Source organism: Aquarana catesbeiana, linkage group LG01, assembly GCF_042186555.1.
Source record: "Aquarana catesbeiana isolate 2022-GZ linkage group LG01, ASM4218655v1, whole genome shotgun sequence".
Classification (NCBI taxonomy): Eukaryota; Metazoa; Chordata; class Amphibia; order Anura; family Ranidae; genus Aquarana; species Aquarana catesbeiana.
In genome coordinates, this window is record NC_133324.1 from 900,031,458 (window position 1) to 900,053,672 (window position 22,215).

The 22,215-nt window shown below is 40.7% G+C and overlaps 1 protein-coding gene across 6 annotated transcripts in view; it reads right to left on the reverse strand.

Moving 5' to 3' along the window:
* Positions 1 to 1,210: 1,210 nt before the first annotated feature.
* The window catches only part of FGFRL1 (fibroblast growth factor receptor like 1), a 229,521-nt gene continuing 208,516 nt past the window's right edge, over positions 1,211 to 22,215 (reverse strand). For all 6 annotated transcript variants that reach the window (XM_073610959.1, XM_073610960.1, XM_073610956.1 and 3 more), the window contains 4 exons: positions 16,281 to 16,361; positions 14,580 to 14,864; positions 12,535 to 12,888; positions 1,211 to 9,543 (listed from right to left, as the gene is read on the reverse strand). In XM_073610959.1, the coding sequence (XP_073467060.1) occupies positions 9,140 to 9,543; positions 12,535 to 12,888; positions 14,580 to 14,864; positions 16,281 to 16,361 (1,124 nt within the window). In that variant the 3' untranslated portion in view covers positions 1,211 to 9,139. The remainder of the gene's footprint in view (positions 9,544 to 12,534; positions 12,889 to 14,579; positions 14,865 to 16,280; positions 16,362 to 22,215) is intronic.

Genomic DNA, 22,215 nt, shown 5'->3' on the forward strand with positions numbered 1-22,215 from the left:
AACATTTTTTGCCTTTTTTCATTCAGCAAAAAAATAAAACCCCCAGTGGTGATTAAATACCACCAAAAGAAAGCTCTATGTGTGTGAAAAAAATGATAAAAATGTCATATGGGTAAAGTGTTGCATGACCGCACAATTGTCATTCAAAGTGCGACAGCACTGAAAACTGAAAATTGGCCTGGGCAGGGAAGGGGTAAAAGTGCCCAGTAGGAAAGTGGTTAAATGCTATTGTCGCTTGTTGAGTCAGGGCCCATATATTTTTCTCAGCGTGGTCAGGCGTCAAGGCCACCCAAGGATGTTTGTGGTGCAGGCATGTGGGGAGATACGGTAAAGAGATCTATTTACTCTATTTAGGCGCCAAGAATTGGTAGCCTGCTTGCGGTAGAGACCTGTACTATCAGGCACATTACACATGTCCTCACTGCAATCTGAGCTGTGCATTTTCCCAGAGGTTTAATAGAAAAATCATTGTTTAGATGATTGGAATACATTCCTGTTTTAGAAATGTATATCGTATAAACTAATGCCGCGTACACACGAGCTGACTTTTCAACCGGACTGGTCCGACGATCCATCCGACGGACTTTCCGAACAAACAGACTTGCCTACACACGATCACACCAATGTCCGACGGATCCGTACGTGATGACGTACGACCGGACTAAAATAAGGAACTTGATAGCCAGTAGCCAATAGCTGCCCTAGCGTCGGTTTTCGTCCGTCAGAATAGCATACAGACGAGCCGACTTTTCGATAGGAACTGGGTCCGGCTGAGTTCCGACGTAAAGATTTGAAACATGTTCCAAATCTAAAGTCCGTCAGATTTTCGACCGAAAAAGTCCGCTGCAGGTCCGATGAAGCCCACACACGGTCGAATTGTCCACCGGACTCGGTCCAGTCGAAAAGTCCGCTCGTGTGTACGCGGCATAAGAATCCCCTGTACATAGTGGGGTTGATTTACTAAAGGCATAGCAGTTGCTCCAGAGCTTAGTAAATGAGCAGAAGCGCTGCTGATTTCCATCATCCAATCATGTGCAAGCAAAAATGCTGTTTTTTTTTTTATTTTCCTTGCTCGTGATTGGGTACTCTTTTTCTCTGGAGCAACTGCACTTTCACAGTGCACAGTCCTATTTGCCTTTAGTAAATCAACCCCAGTGATTCTTTCATATATTTTTTTGTCAATTTGTGAAAATAAAACAAGACAAATCTGTTCTGAACCATAAGCAGGTTTTATAAAAGCTACATATGGCACATTTTATACACATCTTACTATACAAAAATGTATAATATACACTTTTACATATCTAGATGCAAAAACAAAATATTATAATAACATAAAAGGGAACAGATATTACAGAAGAAGTATTATCAGGCATTTAGCTTAATCAGATAAAACAGGACCGTTCTAACATTTACAAAAACAAGATTCTTTTTTCTTTTTCCATTACCAAAAATAAAATCTTTAAAAAGATCATTTGCCCAGAAGTTGGGAAAACTGAATTATCTGTACAAACACACCTAACATAATTAGATGAATGTTGATGGACATATTGCAGATGGTGCATATTTAAAATGGTAATTTACAGACTGGTTTCATTATATTTGTTTTAAAAATGATGAAATAACCGGAAGACTCTTGGACATATACATAGTAAAGTAAATCTAAGAAACTGTGACTGACAAATTACTTCCAAAAGTATGCAATATATATATTTAACTCATACATTTGAAGTTCAAGACATTGAAGAGTACATATTGCAACAGGGTGACAGCTATTTAATGGACAACAACAATGCAGTCAAACGTTTGATAGGGATAAGCAGAGGACTGGGACCCTTTGGCCTGGGGGGGTACAAACAAAACCATCTAGCCCTTGCTGGTAGGGACAGATTTTCGTGAATTAAAAAAAAAAAGAATGCATCACCCAAATGGGCCATGTTTCTGCAATGATTGGTGAGTGTTTGTTAATTTAGTAGATGTATTGCCTACATGTCAATCATAAGATACAAGGCACCTTGGTTTTGAAGGCTTCAGAGTGGACAAAGATGTGGTGGGCCCAAGAGCATATTCGGGACTCTCTTATTTACAATGTATGTGGTTTTATTATATTTAGAAAGGACTGTGGGCTCCTATACACAAGGCTTTTCCCTAATAGGGTTTAGTGTGATGGCAGACTACACTGCTACATGTCCTGCGATCAGGGCCATCTTTAATTTTGATTGGACCCTGGGCAAACCTTTTCTTGGGCCCTCCCGAATTCACTTATCAACTATTTGCGGGCAGTGCGGGCTCAAGGGGTAGCTGCTTTGGGCCCCACAACAATGACTGGGCCTGGGGCAGCTCCCCCTCTTGCCCTGTACTAAAAGATGGCCCTGCCTGTGATGCTTACTAAATGGCTCCTGTGGAATCAATATGTACACTTAAATGTAATAATTTATATTTAACATGGTAATATGAATTTGATATCACTTGAGCAGGCATTAAAGTAAGACAAATGAAAGTTATAACTGTGTAAAAGATAATAGCAGCTGTATTCGGTATAACTTTGTATAGGAAGCAAAAACTTTGTGCAACCTAAGCATTATTATTTTTATTTTCAAAGGAAATGTTTTCCTCCAAGATGTCCTGAGAAGGGAAAGACCGTAAGCACTGATTTGTCGAAACTGCGGGCAGACATAAATATCCTAAGTTTTTAACATATTTTCCTGTTGAAAGTGGCTGCAACTGTTTCTAATTCCCCCTTCACATACAGGCAGCCATTTTAATTTACCCCCAAAAAAACAAAAAAACAACTGGCAACACTGAAACAGATGAACTGTGTTGCTGACAGAAAAAAAGATTCACTCTCTAATGCAGCCATTCTCAACCAAGGTTCCGTGGAACCCAAGGGTTCCTCCAGAGCATCAACCTCCTATTTGATGGGGCCTACACAGTTCTAAGGTCAACACCACTTCGCAAAGCCAGCAGCATGACACCAATGATCTTTTTTAGCTGTCTGTAAGGGTGGCATTCTGACCAACACTGTTCACCAATGTAAAAGGTACTTTTCCTATTGACCCAAATGAATTGGTTTCAATAAGGCCCTTTTCAGACAGACTGGATACGTTTTTTCTTGGCAGGGGATCTGTCAGTTGATCCCTTAGTGAGCTGAGCAGAGCAGCTGGATGACAGGTCCATGTTCACTTCTCCTATGCATAGCGGACACAGCCTGCTCTGCTCTATGGGCAGTCGGATGTAAACGGACTGGCTGTCCGCTTATACCTGACTGCCAGCGGTGGCCCGTCCATTTGGGCGCCACCCCCCTAATACATTTGCCCGGCCTCTAATCCACATGCAGGGCGCTGCTATTGTCTTCCTGATTCTCCTCCCAGCCAATCAGGAAGCAGGTCCTGAGACCCGATTGGCCGAGAGGAGAAGCGACCATATTGGCCACCGAGGAGGAAGCTTCCAAGGAGGAGGAGACACAAGGGAAGCCGCCGTGAAGCCACCCAGGAGGAGGAGACGCAGGAAAGTTCCGAAGCTGCCTGTAACCTAGATGGGTAAGTGCAGGGCTGGTGGGCAGACGAGCGAGCAACGGGGGGTGGTGCATGGTTTGTTTGCCACCCCCTCCCCCAAAAATGGAGCACAAGCTGCCACTGCTGATTGTCCTCCGATCCAATCTGGTCTGAAGGAGGGGAACAGATCCCGAGATTCGAGATAGCCAGGTGTCCGCCTGAAAAACAGACAAGTGGACCTGATTGAACCTCTCGTGTTATAGGGGCTTAAGGGTTCCCACAGACCTGAAAATATTTTTAGGGGTTGCTCTGGGGCAAAGAGGTTGGGAAAAGCTGCTCTCGTTTTTCTAAGACATGAATTTGTGGTTGAACTCTGATATTCAGTGTGTCGTGAAGCAATCACACCAGTGAAAGTTAATTATCCAGTGCGATCATTTTAAAACTATGATAAGGATTTTTGGGCAAAATGTAGATGTATGTTCAAGTTTCTTAGATCTTAGTTTCTAATATACTGGTTAGAGATGCACCAAAATTTCGGCGCCAAAACATATCGGCCAAAAATTGGTGTTATCAGCATTTTGCCTATAAGAGAAAAAGGTGCCAATAATGGCACCGAAAACACACGCGATTTTGCCGCGATTTTACTATGCCTATGGTGTGTTTTTCATAGGTCATGAGACTCAGAAACTGCATCAAAAATGTAAAACGGGTGTGTTATTGATGCGTTCTTGCTGCGTTTTCAATTAATTGCAACAGGGAGGTGCGTTTTTTTTTAACTGACCAAAAATGCAGCAAGCAGGACTTTTAACACCACAATGGAAGAGCAATGGACCAGTGTGAAGACATACATAGAATTTAAAGGGATGCATTTTTCTTTAACTTTTCTTACACGAAAGGTGCCAATAATGGCCGACAATAAATTCATATTCACTTAAATTCATTATATTAAATAGAAAGTCAAATATAATACAATTATATAGAAAAATATATATATATTTTTTTTAAAACTGTCATTTTTAGCTTCGGTGTTCGGCCAAGTGCATCCTGCATTTTCGGTACCAAAATTTCCACTTGGTGCACCTCTAATACTGGTGTTGAGTGACATCCCTAAATGACTGCCTCTGGTGACAGATTTACATTAGAATGATAATAAAAAGACTTAACTTTTTTCTTATTTAAAATCCTGTTTTGTGTATATATATATATATATATATATATATATATATATATATATATACACAAACACACATAGAGAGAGAATGAGAGAGAGATGTCTATCTACATATAGATATCTCTCACATATATATAGATATCTATAGATATAGATATCTATATCTATAGATATAGGCATCTATATATATATCTAGATCTAGATATATCTATATCTATATATAAACAAATAGGACTTTACCTATGATTTAAGATTAAGATTTGCACCCGCAGACCTTTGTTATTAGGTGCCACTTTTTCTGTTGCTGCCTAAAGTTTTTGCCTCATTAGTAATTTACAGAACATGATCTTGTTTTCATAAATACAAACAATTACTAAGAATTGCTATAAAATAACCAATATATACTTTAATGGACACTTTTATAAAAAATCTTATGGAATAAAGTTTTTTAAGAATATTTTCTTAATTTCAGGCTGAGAAAGAATGGCAAACAAGCCTTTTTTTTTTCCGGATGTACACACAAAATTCACATGTATGAACAAACATTAATGTGCTATAGTTATCAACGGACAAGAAATATACATATTAAGCAAGTGTCTGATAAAGCTTTGAGCATAGGAATGAAGCAGTTTCTGTACAAGATTGTCTACACGGCCAATAATGCTATAGAGTTAGTTTTAGCAAAGTATACAAAATAGGACTCCTGATTTAGTGGTAAATTAAGGAGTACTTGTCTTGTGCAACCATTGGGGATTGAGGCCTATGTGTGCCAGTCTCTACTGGCTAAGGCCAGCCATACACAGTGCAAAGTTCTTTCCTGTGACAGGTTGCAGGAAAGAAATTTGCATGATTCCCCCATCCACACAGACAGTGCTGATGCGGGAATCCCTCCTGCTGGGCCATTGTCTTCCCTCGGTGGGGAGGCGGGGAAGCCGCCACGCCGGGAGAAGACAGTGATTAACTCTAGCAGCTATATAGCAGCCACTAGCGATAATTGTAAGAGAATATGGCAGGCTGGTTGTACCCAAGTTGATCAATCAGCTTGGTACATTCAGACTGCCCATTAACGGTTTGAATTTCTTTAGGAACCGGCTGAGATTTGAATTGTGTATCGCCGACCTAAATCCTTAATTAACATGGCAAAGAGTAACAGAACACATAAAGTGACCTGATTGTGTTTTAATGAAGAATTCCAAGCATGGTATATATTTTACATAGTTACATTGGTTCAGCTTGGGCCAGTATAACTATGTATATGCCATACCTGGCTAATGCCACTGAAGTAGAGACTGCTACCTCAGTGATCTCCACTTGCTTCTGAGTTCCACGCTCGGTGGTTGACCTGGTGCATTTTTAATACAGGACATTGGCCACTCAATGTGGGCACCATTAAGAGAATGCTTAGCATTTTTTGAATGAATGCAAAGCGTTCTCTGATTGGACAAGGTGATAAGCATGCTGCCACCACCCCGCTCTCACTCAGAAAATGTAAAGCATTCTCTAAATGGTGACCGTGCTGAGTGGCTGACCTCCTGTATTCACAATGCATCAGAACAGCCGCTCAGCACGGGACCTGGAAGCAAGTGGCGATTACTTCAGTGTCTACTACAGTGATTTCCAGCTTTCTTGAACATTAGCTAGGTATAGTATATACAAGGGGTCTTCGAAAAGTTTCCGCACTTTCATATTTTCGCTGGAAATGGTGATAACATGAGAAGTAGTAATTGGTCATGTCTGAGGGTGTCATGTGACTGTCTGGCAAGCCAGCTGACCTTGCAGTTTAGTACAAGTGATGTCATTTGTTTTTAAAATTCTTAATAAAAAGAGTTTAAAAAAAGTGCGGAAATTTTTTGAAGAACCCTCGTATATAGTTACAATGATTCAAGCTGGACCAATGAAGATATATAAAAATATTCCATGCCTGGAATTTTTCTTTAAAATTGTTCATATCAACTGAATTGATATGTAGGTAAAAATCATCTTCATTTACATTTGTTGTTTCTTGTAGATGAAGAGATTTTAGCCAGCTTATACTACCCTGAGTACACTAGGCGACCAAAAGGTCAAATATAATTAGTTACAATTAGTTTATGCAGGCATAGGTTTTTAAAGTCAAATGACTAGATTTTAATGAATGAATAGGTTGTATTCTTATGTGTTATAATTGATCACCTAGGGAATCAGAGCCGTCTTAATGGGTAGACTAATGCGTAGACTTCATGCCCCAAAAGCTGCTCAGAACAGGTTTTTTCAAAATAAAGTATCAGACTACACTCACCCATTCCACTCCACCATCTGTACATAATAGGCATATGCAGGGGCTCTATAAATGAAACCTGTCATTCGTTTACAGATGCTGATCTAATGTTAGAACTTAAAAAGTAGCACCACCAGCCTCTTAATCGTACCGCTTTCTTTGAAAAATGACTGCTGCAAAGAATTGCAATATCCTTTGGGATGCATGCAAGAAGATGTTGATGGCTTTTTGAAATCGAGGCTGAGGCATGTCATCAATACATCCCAGAAGCAATGCAATGGAGCAACATTTTTAGTGATGCCTACAATTTAAAACTAAATTTAATCTGGCAAACGAATTGCAAGTTTATTTTAAATGAACCTTGCCGTGGCAGTGGAAGGTAACTGGGGCTCAGCTTAAAGTAGAACTATAGGCAAAACTTTTTTTTTTTTTCATTTTGGATAGAGAAAGGGAGGATTATAACTCTTGTAAGGTTTATTTTTGCCATCTTTATCCCATTGGAGAGATTTCCCTTCACTTCCTGTTTTAAAGCCAAAACAGGAATTGAGAGGAAATCCCTGCAAATTAAGGGAATTCCCTGGGGACCCCCAGGTCTTTGAAGGCAACGTTGAGGGCCTGGGTTGGGAAATACCTGATCACATTGGCAAGGTTACCACGCCAGAAGGACAAGAAACCTTGTTCTTTGGAGATATGGATAACAAAGTCCATGATTCCCTTGTATTGCTTGTCAGCTATGATTTGTTTGCTTGCATGTCGGACTTGCAGCAAAAGCTTGACTCGTTCAATAGGCACTACAGCGTTCTTGGAGATAGCAGCAGCCACACCGCCAGGTCATGAAGTCCTTGGCGAAGGAGATTGCTGCGTCGGTCATGATGGCGGTCGGTGTTCGGGAAGAGTGGCTCTTGCTGCAGCACTGAGTGCCCCAGGTCACCAGAACTAGTGTCACCACAGGAAGATTTCCCATTTCCCATTACTTTTCTGGTGACAACCCAAAATGTTGGATTTTCTTTTATTTTAACTTTCAATGATAATGGTAAACAGGACAAATAGAGAGGGTAAATCTCTAATGGGGCACAGATAGCAATAAAAACTGACAGGTGATATAATCCATCTCCCCTCTATTCAAAAGCTAAAAAAGTTTTGCCTTTAGTTGTATTTTCAAAACAATACAAACATGCAGAAACCTTCCATTTTGAAATCCACATCCAGCAAGTCCTCCTTAACAAACCACTGCCACCTGCTACATGGTAACATTTTAATGGTTAACGAGTCGTATCTAAAATAATTGTACAAATTCACTCAGAAAATAGAAATGAACATTTTTGCTGAAAATAATATTTTACATAGACATTTTTTTTCTGTTTAACAAAATAAATTAAATATACATGGCTTTAGTTTAAAATCTATATACGTCTCCTATAGTCACAAATTGCTTTATAAAGTCTGTCATCATTATCATAATGATTATAAGGCATCTTTCAAAGCCACATGATAGATTATTGCTTTTATCGACAGCAAAATATTGCTTTTTTTTAAAAAAAAATATGTTATTATTTGAGCATTTATGATAAATGATGTAGTTCTTCAAAACTTCAAATTTGATTTTTTCTTCCAATGAGTATTAATAGCTGAAGAAACAAGGCTAGGATATGATAGAGGTTTGGCATGACCATGGCTTTGCAATAGAGTGCTTAAAAAAAAAACAAAAAAAAAACAGGCACTTTGAGGGACAAGAAAAACCACCAAAAATTCAATGATACTGACAAAGACGTTCTCTGTTGCTTGAACATTCTAGCTTATAACTAATGCTATTTATTACTTTCTTCATACAAATCCTTCTTCCCCCCTTATTGGTTTCTTCTTAGACCTCCTGAAAGCTCAAATGCTGACCAAGGCTGAAGGCCTGGCCATAGCTTCAAAAATAAAGAAGGTACCAGCATAAACTAAACCTCGGTGAAATATGACAGTGACCATTTTTTTCTTTTCAACTAGTTCGTAGGAACACAGTGCTTTTTCCTTTTTCCAAAACACAAAAAAACAAAATAAAAATAGCAACAATGACCTCCGATTAACCAGAGATTCCTTCATGATTCCTTTTATGAGTAGAAGAATTCCGTTGCATTATCCGTGACATTCCGTTATCCATGTCTACTGGCAGTGTTGGCTGAACCAATCAGTCTTGAGGTACCGCTTGAGAAACAAGTTTGTTTATGGCATTTAACACTGATAGTGAATGTGTTGATGCTGGTGAACCTTTCCATCCACGTGAGAGTGCGTATGAGTGTGGATATCTGTGTATATCTTTGGGTACATTTTTGAAGCCACTCCATTGGCCAAAAGAGGTCCTTGGGGAAGTAAATGCTGCTGTTGCGCAACATACTCCTCATAGTTTATGGAGGAGATGCAGTCTTTGTCCACCATCTGTGGTATGCAAACCCTTGGCTGCGGCCTGTGGACAGCAGCCGCTGCTGCAGGAGGAGAGCATGGCTTTTTCTTTGTCTGGCAAAGCCACAGAAGAATTGTCCCAAATATGAAGACGGCTCCAGCTGGAACTCCGATTATCACTGGCCAAGGAAGACTACTGGACGATATGCTCACAGGTGCAATTGGGGGCTTTGGATCTGCAGAAAGCAGGCATGGAGAAAAAAAAAAAGGATAGATACAGATGATTAAAACCAGAAAAGAACAATGAAAAACAGATGTCAAGCATAAATACGGACTACTAGCACACTATGGTTCTTTGATAACAAAACATCTGCCAAGGAGGACCGTAGGCAGCCAACAAGTAAAACTTTGTTGCTGGTGTCCCATTAAGGTCTTAAAGGACAAACAAACAGTTTGCTTTTGTTCTGAGCTGATCTCCAAGGTTGTGTTTTATTTTGTCTTGCTTCGATGTAACAGAATAAACTCGCGTCGACCACATGTGGTTTCCAAATACCATCGCTCAGCAGCAAGCCTGGCTGCCTAACGCAGCCTAGAAATAAAATGTGGTTAATTGTCACTAATACCTTCCTCTAATGTCAACAAGCCAGAAATGTAAACTATGCCGGCCTCGCATTTGGATGCCAAATACTGCTCTGCCAGACAGTGCGATGTTCATCCAGTGCTTTCTCATTTAATCGCTGTCATTTTCCAAGACGATTTCAACATTCCTGAACACTGCCCAATCACAGTGTACAATTGCTGGTAAATATGAGCTTTTAGTCAAAATGCTGGATGATGCTCCTACTGTTTTAACTGCTCTGTTCGATTTATCATATGGTTTCTAAAATTAACCAGATCCAAGAGTTAGGATGGGAGTTGCTATCAGATTACTTCACTGATGATTGCTTAAAGAGGGTTTGCGCATTTAGCAATTATTACGGAAATCCCTTATACTGGTGGTCCAATACTAAACAGTGGAGAGACTCTGGCTAGGCCCTTACAGATCAACCCTTTTATTACGGATGTGAAAGAGCAGTTTTGTGGTTGCCGTAGAACTCTGGATTGTTCTACTTTCCACAGTACAATGAAGCTCTGGCTTCAGAAACATAGTACTGTTTACAGATGAAAAGCCTAGTGGAAATGGAAGCAGGATGGGCTGGGATTGGGATGGCAAGTGTTTTTTTTTTTTTCTAAGCTGAAAACTCCTTTAGCCACTTCCCGACTGTAGGACATCTATGGACGACCTTAGGTTGAGATGGTTATACCGGGAGGATGCCTGCAGCTACAGGCATCCTCCCGGTATCTTTTTTTCAGCCAGCGATTGCCTATTTTGTAAAGGCCATCCTAGCAGCTGATTAGCTGCTGGATGGCTTTTACAGGCAGTGGGAGGAGTTGTCCCTCTTCAGTTTGGTGCTTCCATTGGGTTACCACAAAGCCAGTGTAAAAAAAAGCCAATTTACGGGCCAGTGTAAAAAAAAAAAAAAAAGTTATTAAAAGTTTTTTTTTTTAACCGATCCAGTCCCTCCCCTTATGCTTGCGTGCGCATATATAAACGTTGTTTGCACCACACATGTTAGGTATAGCCGCGAACATTATAGCGAGAGCAATCATTCTAGCACCAGACTTCCTCTGTAACTTCTAAACTGGTAACGTGTAAAAATGTTTAAAGCTTCGTCTATGGAGATTTTTAACTACCATAGTTTGGTGCCATTCCACGAGTGTGCGCAATTTTAAATCGTGACATGTTAGGTATCTATTTACTCTGTGTAACATCATCTTTTATATTTTAACAGAAATTGGGTTATATATTGTTTTTGTTTTTTTTTTTTTGCATTAAAATTAATTAAAGTGTATTTCTTTTTTTTTCTTTTATTGCGTTTGAAAAATCACAGCGTAAATGCAATGTGACATACAAAAATTGCGACACCCTCCATTTTATTCTCTAGACCCCCTGCTTAAAAATATGTATAATGTTTGGGGGTTCTGAGTAATTTTCTAGCAAAAAAATGATGATTTTTACATGTGGAAGAGAAATGCCAGAATTAGCCTTGGTGGAGAGTGGTTAATACTATGGAATCAATCTAAGAACTCCAGGAAAAAAAAAATCTGCTGGGCTACAAATAGTTAAGTATAATGAGGTGTATGCCCTCTGATGGTTCACTGCCTGTTCTTCACAATTTCCACTTTTATTGATGTCTGGAAGTATAGCTATCAATATACTTTTGACGCTCTGACAGGAGAATTTCGGGTCCCTTACACACCAGCCACACTATATGTTCCTCCTCTCCTTTGTCCATCCACGGAACACAATAGGATAGATTTTCCAAGACTGGAGAGTGCAAAATCTGGTGCAGCTGTGCATGGTAGCCATTCACTTATAAGTTCAGCTTGTTCAATTAAGCTTTGACAAAAAAACCTGGAAGCTGATTGGTTTCTATTCAGAGCTGCACCAGATTTTGCACTCTATAGTTTTAGTAAATCAACCCCAATGTGTTCCACCTCTCCCCTGTCCATTCACAGACGTTTTACATTTCATGAATGGTTTACGGAATACAAAGTGTTCTGTGAGTGAACAAGAGAAAAGGAGGGGCAGGCAAATGACAGAGGGGCTGGTGTGTGGGAGACCTCCTGGAAATACATGGGGATGAATGAGCTCAGTGCTTGGTGATTTTTAAGGTTCTATTTTTATTTTAAGTTAACATGTTATATTTACCTGCTCTATGCATTGGTTTTCCACAGAGCAGCCTTGATCCTCTTCTTTTTTTGGCCCCTTGCCGGCAGTCCTGGCTCTTCCTCCCGCCTGCCGAGTGCCCCCAATAGCAAGCCTTTTACTATGGGGGCACTCGAGCAGGCTCAATCCCAAGCCACAATCCTATGAATGGACATTGTCCATTCACACACAGAGCATGGCTGGGCCCCACCCTTGCTCTCTCCTCGTTGGCTCACTGGCTGTGATTGACAGCAGCAGGAGCCAATCGCTCCCGCTGCTGTGTGAGCCAATGAGAGAGAGACCCAGGAGAGCCGCTTCTGTCATGCACATCGCTAAATCAAGTTGGGGCTCAGGTAAGTGTAAGGGTGGGGGGGGGGTGGGGGGGCGGGGAGCTGCACCCAGAAGTTTTTTACCTTAATGCATATAACGCATTAAGGTAAAAAACCTTATGCCTTCAGAGTCACTCATTTACACTCACCTGGCAGTACTGTCAGAAATGCACTCTTGAAACTGTATCCCATGGTGTTGGCACCAAGGCAGATGTACATTCCTGCATCTTCTTCTTTGGCCCTTGTGATGATAAGTTTATTAAGGTAGGAACCATCAGGCCGTGACCACACGTCACCGGTGGGCAAGACGATGAATTTCTGTCCGCCCACATCAATGGTGGAATTGTACTTATTCTCCAAGCCGTACTCCACTCTCTTCAGCCACTGGATCACCGGCTTGACGTCACTGCGCACTTTACACTGAAAAGAGGTGGTGCCTCCAAAATCCACGGTGGTATTAACAGGGTGATTGCCAGTAAGTATTGGCTTCGATCTTGTTCTCTCTGTGAAAGCAAATAACATGAAAATTAGTTCTCAAAACACTTTGAGATATTCATGTAATTGGTACATGACTTTATGCTCATGGTTTGCAATTAAAGAGAATGGGGTGGATTTTCTAAAGGCAAATAGACTTTAAACTTTGCAAGTGCATTTACACTCTGCAAGTGCAGTTGCTACGAAGCTTAGTAAATGAGATAAAGCTTCATGTCCGCATCACATGCGGTTTCCCCCACCGCTCCTACGTGTACCCAGGCTTGTCATAGTGACTTCAGCCTAGGTTCACACGGTGTGGGAAACTGCATGCAATTCAGACAGGACTCGCACTGCATTCCTGCTCAAATCACATGCAATTCTTTGCGGTGCAATATGAGCCTGTTCATTTTTTATGGGCTTAAGTTGCACTGCAAAGGTATCTGTAATCAGTATTGCTGAGTACTTGAGCACAAGTATCAGTACTCGTACTCGCCAGAAAGGTGCTACTAAAAATGAATGGCACCCAAAAACGCGCAATGCATTTTTCCACTATTGCAGTGCGATTTGGAACTGCGGGCACAAGCGTGGTGATTCTGCCTGCGATCCCAAATTGCCAGGTGTGAACTGGGCCTAAAGCTGCTCATGGATGTTATTGTCTGAATAAGCAAACCTCCTTCATGTTAACCAAAACAATGTAATGTTGGGACTTCATAAAACAATCCTCTAAATTTTTATTCAATTAGGCAGGCACAACACATTTTGGTAGATCAGGGGTCTCCAAATGTTCTAAGCAAAGAGCCAGTTTACTGTTGTTCCGGCTTTAAGGGGCAGACTGTGGCCAGTTGGAGTAAAAAAAAAATGCATCAGTGTCCCATCAATGGTTTTAATGGGAGGAATAGTGCTCCATTGTTGGTATCAATGGGATGCATTGTGCCCCATTGTTGGTGTCAGTAGGAGGTGAAATAATGCCCCAAGGCACAAATAAAGGCAAGCAAAGGGCCTCATTTGGCCCATGGGCCACAGTTTGGAGACCACTATGGTAGATCGTTAGGAGATTGCTTAATTATATTGTACTGTGCATGGAAAATTTTATTGTTAACAGTAGGCAAAGATTCTACATTTTTTATCAGAAATGGGATTCTAGTGGATAACAGAGGCTGAACCATTATATGATAGAGAAATGGGAAAAGTCGCGGTTGGATACATATGAAACAACCCTATTATATTGCCCAGTGGTGAATGTTTCCACACGTCATAAACCCAGTCCTTTTTATTGTCTGTCTTTGTTATTTTGTTATATCCTGTATTACTGTATTTTCGTCTGTTGTAACGTAGCCAACTCACGTTCAGACGAGATGAGTCTGGTTGCTCATACAAACCATCAGGAAGAGGGAGCGGATTGTGTTTCCCTGGTTTGGTAGTAAGCTGTGCTGGTTTCTGATACAGTGAAAGTGCCAGATCTGACATTAGGATGAGGTTTGATTCATTTTCCTGTCTCTGCTCCTGGTTTTAGTGTAAACACATGTTTTTAGTGTCTCTACACAGCTGTCTGTTGATTGTTAGCAGATGTGGCCCAGGTTTTCCATATTGTGAACATCAGATTGGACGGCTCATGTGGTTCTCATTCTTAATATCGAAGAAAGAGAGAAGTGCCAAAAAAAAAAAAAAAGATATTGTATCTCGCTGATAACATCACTGCTAGGCCAGAACAGATACTTACGGATCACTTCCACCTTGTATGTAGCGTTGATCTGCCCCACTCGATTAAAGACTTGGCAGGTGTATTTCCCACTGTCTTCTGGTTTGAGGCTCTTGAGATTGAGTGTCCATTTCTTCTTTTTGTTCTCTCCAATCTCTTGAGTTGACAGTGGTTTGTTATCCTTTAGCCAGGTGATCTCCGGCCTTGGGTTCCCACTGGCAATGCATTTGAGCCGGACAGAGCTACCCACAGGCCGAGCAATGACTCTCTTTCTCATTTTGGCTGGCTGTGTAAACCGTGGGCGTGCTGTGAAGAAAAAGATGGATTAAACTTTAATTCGGCAGAACATATTATCTAATGTTGACAATTAAACCCAATCACTAAAATTTCATATAAGCCTTGTGCCAAACACAAACGCATATACGCATTGGCAAGAAAGGTGGGCTTTAATGCCCATATTTCGCACATATGCATCCACAGTGGTATGAGGTTGTGTGCTGAGAGTGCTCCTGGTCAAGGATTATTGGTCAACAGCTCTTGGTCAAGGCATCTGATTGGGAGTGGGTGGGAGGGGCTCCTGATCATGTGATCACTGTGAGAGCCAATCACAGCAGTCACATGACACAAAATCAGTGCTAAGTCCCAGTCATTACTTAAGGGCTGTTCACACTGCTGCAGCTTTGAAATCACTCTACTTCAGCATGATTTCAAAGCCGCACATCATTGCGATTTGCACTGCCGATTTCATGGCTTGCTACTTCATACAGTAGAAGTCTATGCAAGTCACAATGAAATTGGCAAAAACTAGTGCAGGAAACTTTTTCAAAGTCGCTGCAACATGAGTTGCGGCAATTTGAACGGTTCCATTCCTGGGGTGCGATTTGGAACTGTCAAATTGCATGACAAATCGTACCGGTGTGAACGGGGCTAAATGTGATTTTAAAGGGTTTTTTAAACATTTTTTCTAAAGCTGCAGCTTTTTTTAAAATAGTTTCTACCCATTCTAAAGGTCCTTGTGCAGGCACTTCCTGTTATGGAGCGACAACACTCTTTCCCTGTCTCTCAGTTGTACTCTTGCATTGTCACCCAGTTATCAGGGTTGCTGGTGGGGACTAGCAAGGATCACCTGTTGTTACTATCTTAAAGCCCTACTTAAAACAATGGTATGGCCGTAACACAAATAAAAAAAAAAAAAAAAAAAAGAAATATATAAATTTTATTGAGTATTGTTTTTTTTTAATTACAGGTATAAAAATCTTTATTTCTGCTAACAAACATACATTACAGGGTTCTTCAACAACAGTTCATTTGATGTGTGGCTTTCTAATAGGAAAGCTCAGCACCACCTGCTTACTTTGCGACTCCTTCTACATAGGTTAGCAGGAAGAAGGGGTGTGTCCTTCAGCTGTGTATATGTTGTGAGCAGACCTGAAAAGAAAGATCTTCCTACCTTCAAGTACCTTTAAAGGCAGTCTACAATCACACACACACACACACTAAGGCATGTCCTACACTCACACTTACACACAGTTTTACTAGAAACATTAAACTGGAGATGCGTAGCAAAGCCACTACCTCTAGGTGTTATACTAGGGAAGCAACTAAAATAGCAGTGCAATTGACATATCCATTGTAGCACCATTGAGATGCACTGGACCTCATAAATGAAAATGTGCAACCATTTAGGCTTTCAAATGAAACAGAGAAAAACGGAGAACTCACCCCACTGTTTATTAGAAAATTCTTCTACTTCTGGATTTGGCCCATCAGGAGGCGGTTTGGGATTTCCTGGACTGGAATCATCTAGAAAATAAAAGGAAAAAACAATGGTCACATAGGTAATCTATGGACACCCCTATGTTATGGAGATGAGGAGAGAGGGAGATGTTCCAATGGCAAACCTTCATAGATTCAGCACAGTGAGTGGTCATTGTCAAACTAGGGACAAGAAATGTGTTACTGATAGGATCACCAAGGAAAAAATAAACAAATGATACTACTACATCTAAGGATTGTTGAGCTGCAATATATTACATTTTGAGATTTTTTTTTCTTCTTATTATTTTTATTGCAGGTTTCGAAGTTAACAGTACATAACAGTGCCTATTGGGCATACTCAGGCTCAATTGCATAGCAAAAAAACAAACAAAAGCACACTAAAATCACAATAAAAACAACCTAGCTAAAATCAACGCACTCTAAGCTATCGAAAAGTTGGTATGCTCTAACCGCCCGCGCAGGATGAAATATTAGGATTCTTATTAGCCACTCTCCCTCTCAAACATCCTACAGAGCTAAACTCTGGAATTTGTAAAAAAAATACGCACTCTCCCATATCTTATGTGTCAGGAAAGACTCCCTCTAATGAAGCATAAATGTAGAGTTGTACAATAATATATACCGTTAATTACTTATCCAAGTGTTAACTAGTCATCCGAAGAATAAGCATTAGTATAAGCGGATTCCACCCAAATGTTCCACACTTTATGAAATTTCTTGACACAACCTCTGGACAGATAGGTGGTTTTGTATAATGGCAGGGCTGAAATCACCAGACGTTTCCATAAGTTAATTGATGGTGCAGAGGAGGATTTCCATTGCATGACGATGGCCTTGCGTGCATAATAAAGTAGTACCCCCAAAAGAGTTCTAACTGCTCGGCTAGGACCCAGTGGATCTACAAGCCCCAGCAAACATATTTCCACCCTCAATGGAATCTGAACCGTAGTGACTATCCGAATGAATGTGGTAACCTCATTCCAAAAGGTCTCAACCAGGGAACAGCTCCAAAAAATATGTATAATGTCCGCCGCAGGCGTAGCACACCTCCAGCAGGAATCTGAAATAGATAGGTATATTTTGTGTAGGCCTATGGGTGTAAAATACACTCTATGCGTAATTTTGAACTGGACTAGTCTGTCCCTGGCCGAGACCAGTTGCGAGAAGGAGCACTCCCATAGGTCTTTCCACTCTTCTGTGTCCATTTCAGGGAAGTCCCCCATCCATTTAGCTTTTAGAGCTTCTAGTCTAGACTAGCTTCTAGTAGACTACAGTCAGCTTAAAATAACTGTTAGAGCCTGTATTGAGGGCATCAGTTTGACATCAGTCTGAGACACTTCTGAGATCATTCAGAATTTATTGATAGGTGCATGTGACCTGCTTCAAGCAAGTTTTTCATAGACTTGTATGGAAATACAAAACCCATTTGAAGCAAATAAAATCCTGTTGATGCAGGTCCTTTCTTTTTTTTTTTTTACTGTAATATCTTTTTATTGCTTTTCCAATATAATTTTACAAATACACCTATTGTCAGTCATAAATATATAAAACGTTTTTAAATAAGGATCCTTAAGCCCCATACACATGGACAGAATGTTCTGGAGACATTTGCCGATACAAAAAAATACTGGCCGACATTCTGTCCATGTTTATGTCGGTCTGTCGGACATGTATGCTGAAAAACCAGTAGCCAACCGACTCCCGATCAGCGCTCTCAGCCAATGGCAGATCAGAGTGTTCTGGCGGGGGGCTGGACTAACCTTACATGGTTAGTACAGCGGCTCCCGACCGGAGGATTCAGTTTTTTTTCGTTGCACAAAAAAAATCACTAGTGTGTACCTGCCTTTAGCCTGATGTGTTAGCTTTGTGAATGAAGCCTAAGGCTTCATTCACACCCTGGCGTTCCGTTTTGCAGGGGGAATCACCGCAAATTGCGGGACGCCCTTGCAATCCCCGCTATTTTGAATGACTCGACGCCCAAAAGAAGTTCTTGTACTTTTCTTGGGCATCGAGCGTCCCGAGATTCTGTTTGCATGTTTTTACAGCGATTTGTCGGGCAACAATCGCGGCAAAAAATTGTGCCGCGATTTGGTGCCATTCAAAATAGCGGGGATCACAAGGGAGTCCCACAATTTACGCTGTTTCCGAATCGTGATCAGAATCGCTGCGATTCCGCTCACAAAATGGAATGCCAAGGTGTGAATGGAGCCTAATGGACGGAAGTAAAATAAATAAGATAAGCAGCTATATAGATGTAGTCTGACTATGCTTACTTTAGCACCTATGAATCTGGTGGAAGCAATTTACAAAGCTCTGTAAGAATCTCAGAATTCTTTTTATCGTTCCCCTTCTATAGTATAACCACTTAAAACTGGCTTTTCATTGAACTTCCAGTCCATCCAAATATTTAGGCATCAGTCTGTAGACTATTTTAGCCCACATAATTCTAAATTATGTATGCTGCTGTTCATCATGAAAGTGAATAAGTAAAATTGTGTGTATAGTCAGCAAGATGAATGGTGAAACAGACAAGTGGAGGCTGCCAACAGCAACTACAAATCGGAATATATCAGCAAAGGAATGTAAAGTATCAATTTTTATGAATCGACCCAAAAGCAATCTTTGTGCAATTAACAAATATCAGAAAGGTGGCTCCACCAGTGGATCATGCAACCAGGTGGCACTGTAAATGTAGAAATAGACACCTTATACCTTCTGTACAGTGGCCGTGTTACTTGGATTAGTATTACTATTACTTTATTACTGATTAAGTTTACATTTCTATAGTGTTTTTCTCCCTAGGGACTCAAAAAGCTTGCTCTGCTGTTGGGTCAGATGGTGAGACAGCCATCTTGGGCGTACTCAGTAGAAGATCATACTAGGACCAGAAGCCAATCGCCTACCAGTGTGTCTTTGGAGTAAGAGAGGAAACTAGAGTGCCTGAAGGAAACCCACTCAAGTACAAGGAAAGCATGCAAACTACATGCAGATGGTGTTCTGAACGGGACTTGAACTGAGGACCCTAGTGGTGCATTACAGGGTCAATAAAAATAGAACTGTGGGCTATACTAAAGTAGACCTATACTCAAAAATACATGCATACGTAAATAGAGAACCCCAACGTTTAAATAAGGTAAACCCCTATGCTGTAACTGAACCTGAATAAAATAGCTAAACATTATTTGGCATTGGTCAACCACCAGGTCATTTGAACAAAGACTAGGCATTGGTCATACAGTTTCTGCAGAGGGGCCGATATGGATATGTGACCAGGATGCACATTGGTCCCAGAAAAAGAAAACAATTTTATCTCAGTAATTTCCTTTTAATTATAGGATAGGGGACCAAACATGTATTTGAATGAGTTCCACTTTGAATATAGGTCTTATTTATGTCCCAAATTTAGGGACAACAAATCAGTGCCCCATATTTGCAGTTTTTTTTTACACACACACACACACACACACACACACACACACACACACACATACACACACACACATATATACAAGTAAGTGACTGGCATTCCCTGAGCCTAATTTGATGCCAGGCCTTTGATGTTATCCACGTTCCCTCAAATCTATCTGATCCTTTTAAGATGTAAGTATCCCCTTGTTAGCCAGCCAGACAACTGAAAACCTGTGCAGTTACTGACAAGATGCAGGCTGAATCCCACAAATGTTAGCGAAGAGGAAGATTAGAGGAGCACCGCACCCACTCACCCAATAATTCTTCGCACTGAAGGACATCTGTGTCAGCTGTTCACTCCAAACACACATTGTGGAGACAATAGCAAATGAGTAGTTGGCTCTTTAACGGATTTTTTTTAATATATGTGGAGGGAAGTGTCTCAGTTATAAAAGGGTTGCAGTGTGGCCCAAAAGATTTAATCTGATTTATTTTCATCATTTTCCAGTGCTGGTTAGTAAGAAAATGATGACTGGATGCTATGGGCAAGAACACAATTTATCCTAAAGCTTATCCAACCAAGCAGCAGCTCTCCAGGATACCAATGAAAGCACAACTATGACTATTGACTGTTATTTTCTACAAATATACATTCAGAGTTGTCAATACTCTAGGTGAGCCTTTCTCAACCTTTTTACCCCTAGAGAAACCCTTGAAATCTTTTTGGTCTCAGGGAACTCCTCTTAAAATGAATTAAATTTGGGTTGTTGGTTAGACTGTCTCTTGCATTGTGATAAGCTTGAAGAATGCCCATCTTACAGTAGTGGTTACCTTTGTAGACAGTTATAAAGATCTGCCAAGTGGCATTGGACTCATAATTATATGCCATCATATAGGAGGTCAATCAGCCACAGCTCAAGGAACCCCTTAGAAACCTCTGGAGGAACCCTAGGGTTCCAAGTATCTCCAGTTTAGAATGACTGCTCTAGGTGATCGCTTGTGTTTAACCACAGTCTTCGGCTTCAGTTTTGATTCTGGAGTGTGATGTAGTATAGCCGTACTGTACATTTAGAAAAAAAAAAACACTTTCAGGGCTTCAAACTTCCAGCCAAGGTGATCACAACAAACAGATGTTGGATCTTTCTTCACGTCTAAAAACATATTAGCTGATTTATGGCAAAACTAAGGGGGGTTACCTTCAGCTGTGAAAAGGAAATCTCTTCAACTTTCTGAGCAAATATTACCAACAAAGGTCTTACTGCACTTACTCGTTTGCACCCCACTCTGGGTCTGTTCTAGAATGATACAGTTACAGGCTTGGAAACCCTATTATAAGCATTTTGCTGTAAACAGCCAGCCAGCTTTGAGCTCCCTAGCAAAAGCAGTAGCTTTTTGTGAAACTGGAGTGGTCTGATCCACAGGAGCATAAGCTGTGCATGCCACGCTGGCCAGAATGTTTCAGCAAGTGGAGGGGCTAGGTGAAGGTGGAAATTCCCTTTTAAATTTTCTTCAAAATGTTTTCTCATTCAGTGGCTTATGTAATGGCTAAAACCAACCCTACCCAAAGCTCACCTTGTACTTCCATGCATTACATTTCACTGGCCACAAGAAAAAAAAGTATGTTTGCTTTAAGCTGACACGTAAAAATCGCTATTCTCATAAAGAAATCCCAAATGTAAGTGTGACCCCTAAGTGGCCCCTATAAAAACCATGAAGAATGGCACAAATGGTGAACTGGTATCCTTCACTTGCCCAAGCCTGGGTACACACACGTCTCCTTTTCTGTTATTTAACATTTGCAACCAGCTGTACTTCTGACAAGCTCATTTCCTTGCTTCCAAATCGGAAGTTTAGATCCTGAAATGAAGCCAAGTAAAACTTTAATAAGTCCAATGGAAAGGTATCATGTTCAGCAGATGTTTTTACCTTTAGTAAAATGACAGGGCCATTCAAAGCGAGCCCATTCACAGCAAGATTCCATCACTGGAAGAGCTATGAAGGATTATTTAGAGACCAGTAAATTCTCTTTTGCTTTCCCTTAAGGGTTCTGTCATTTGTTTATGTGTCTCAGATTATTCCGTTCAATAATTTATTGTAATAAAAAACGAAAAAAAAAAACCAAACAAACCCTTATACCATGAGAATTTTGCCCAATGATTCCCTACAGTGGATCATTCTCTGTAAAGCTGAACTTCATCCAAAAGGGGAAGTTCTGCTCTTTCTCCTACTCCCCCATATTTGGAATATATTTTTTTGAGGGGAATACAGGTACCTGGTTTTGACAGGTACCCACTCCTACTTCTACAGATGCAGGTACCCACTCCCACTTCTGGTTGGATCGCCGCAGTGATTCCATCGAAAGTTATCCTCCTCACCTCCCTGGCCACAACCTTCTGGGACATTTAACAGGTCCCAGAAGGTTGCGGGACCATTCACAAAACGCAGCATGGTTTACGAGTGATCAGTGGGA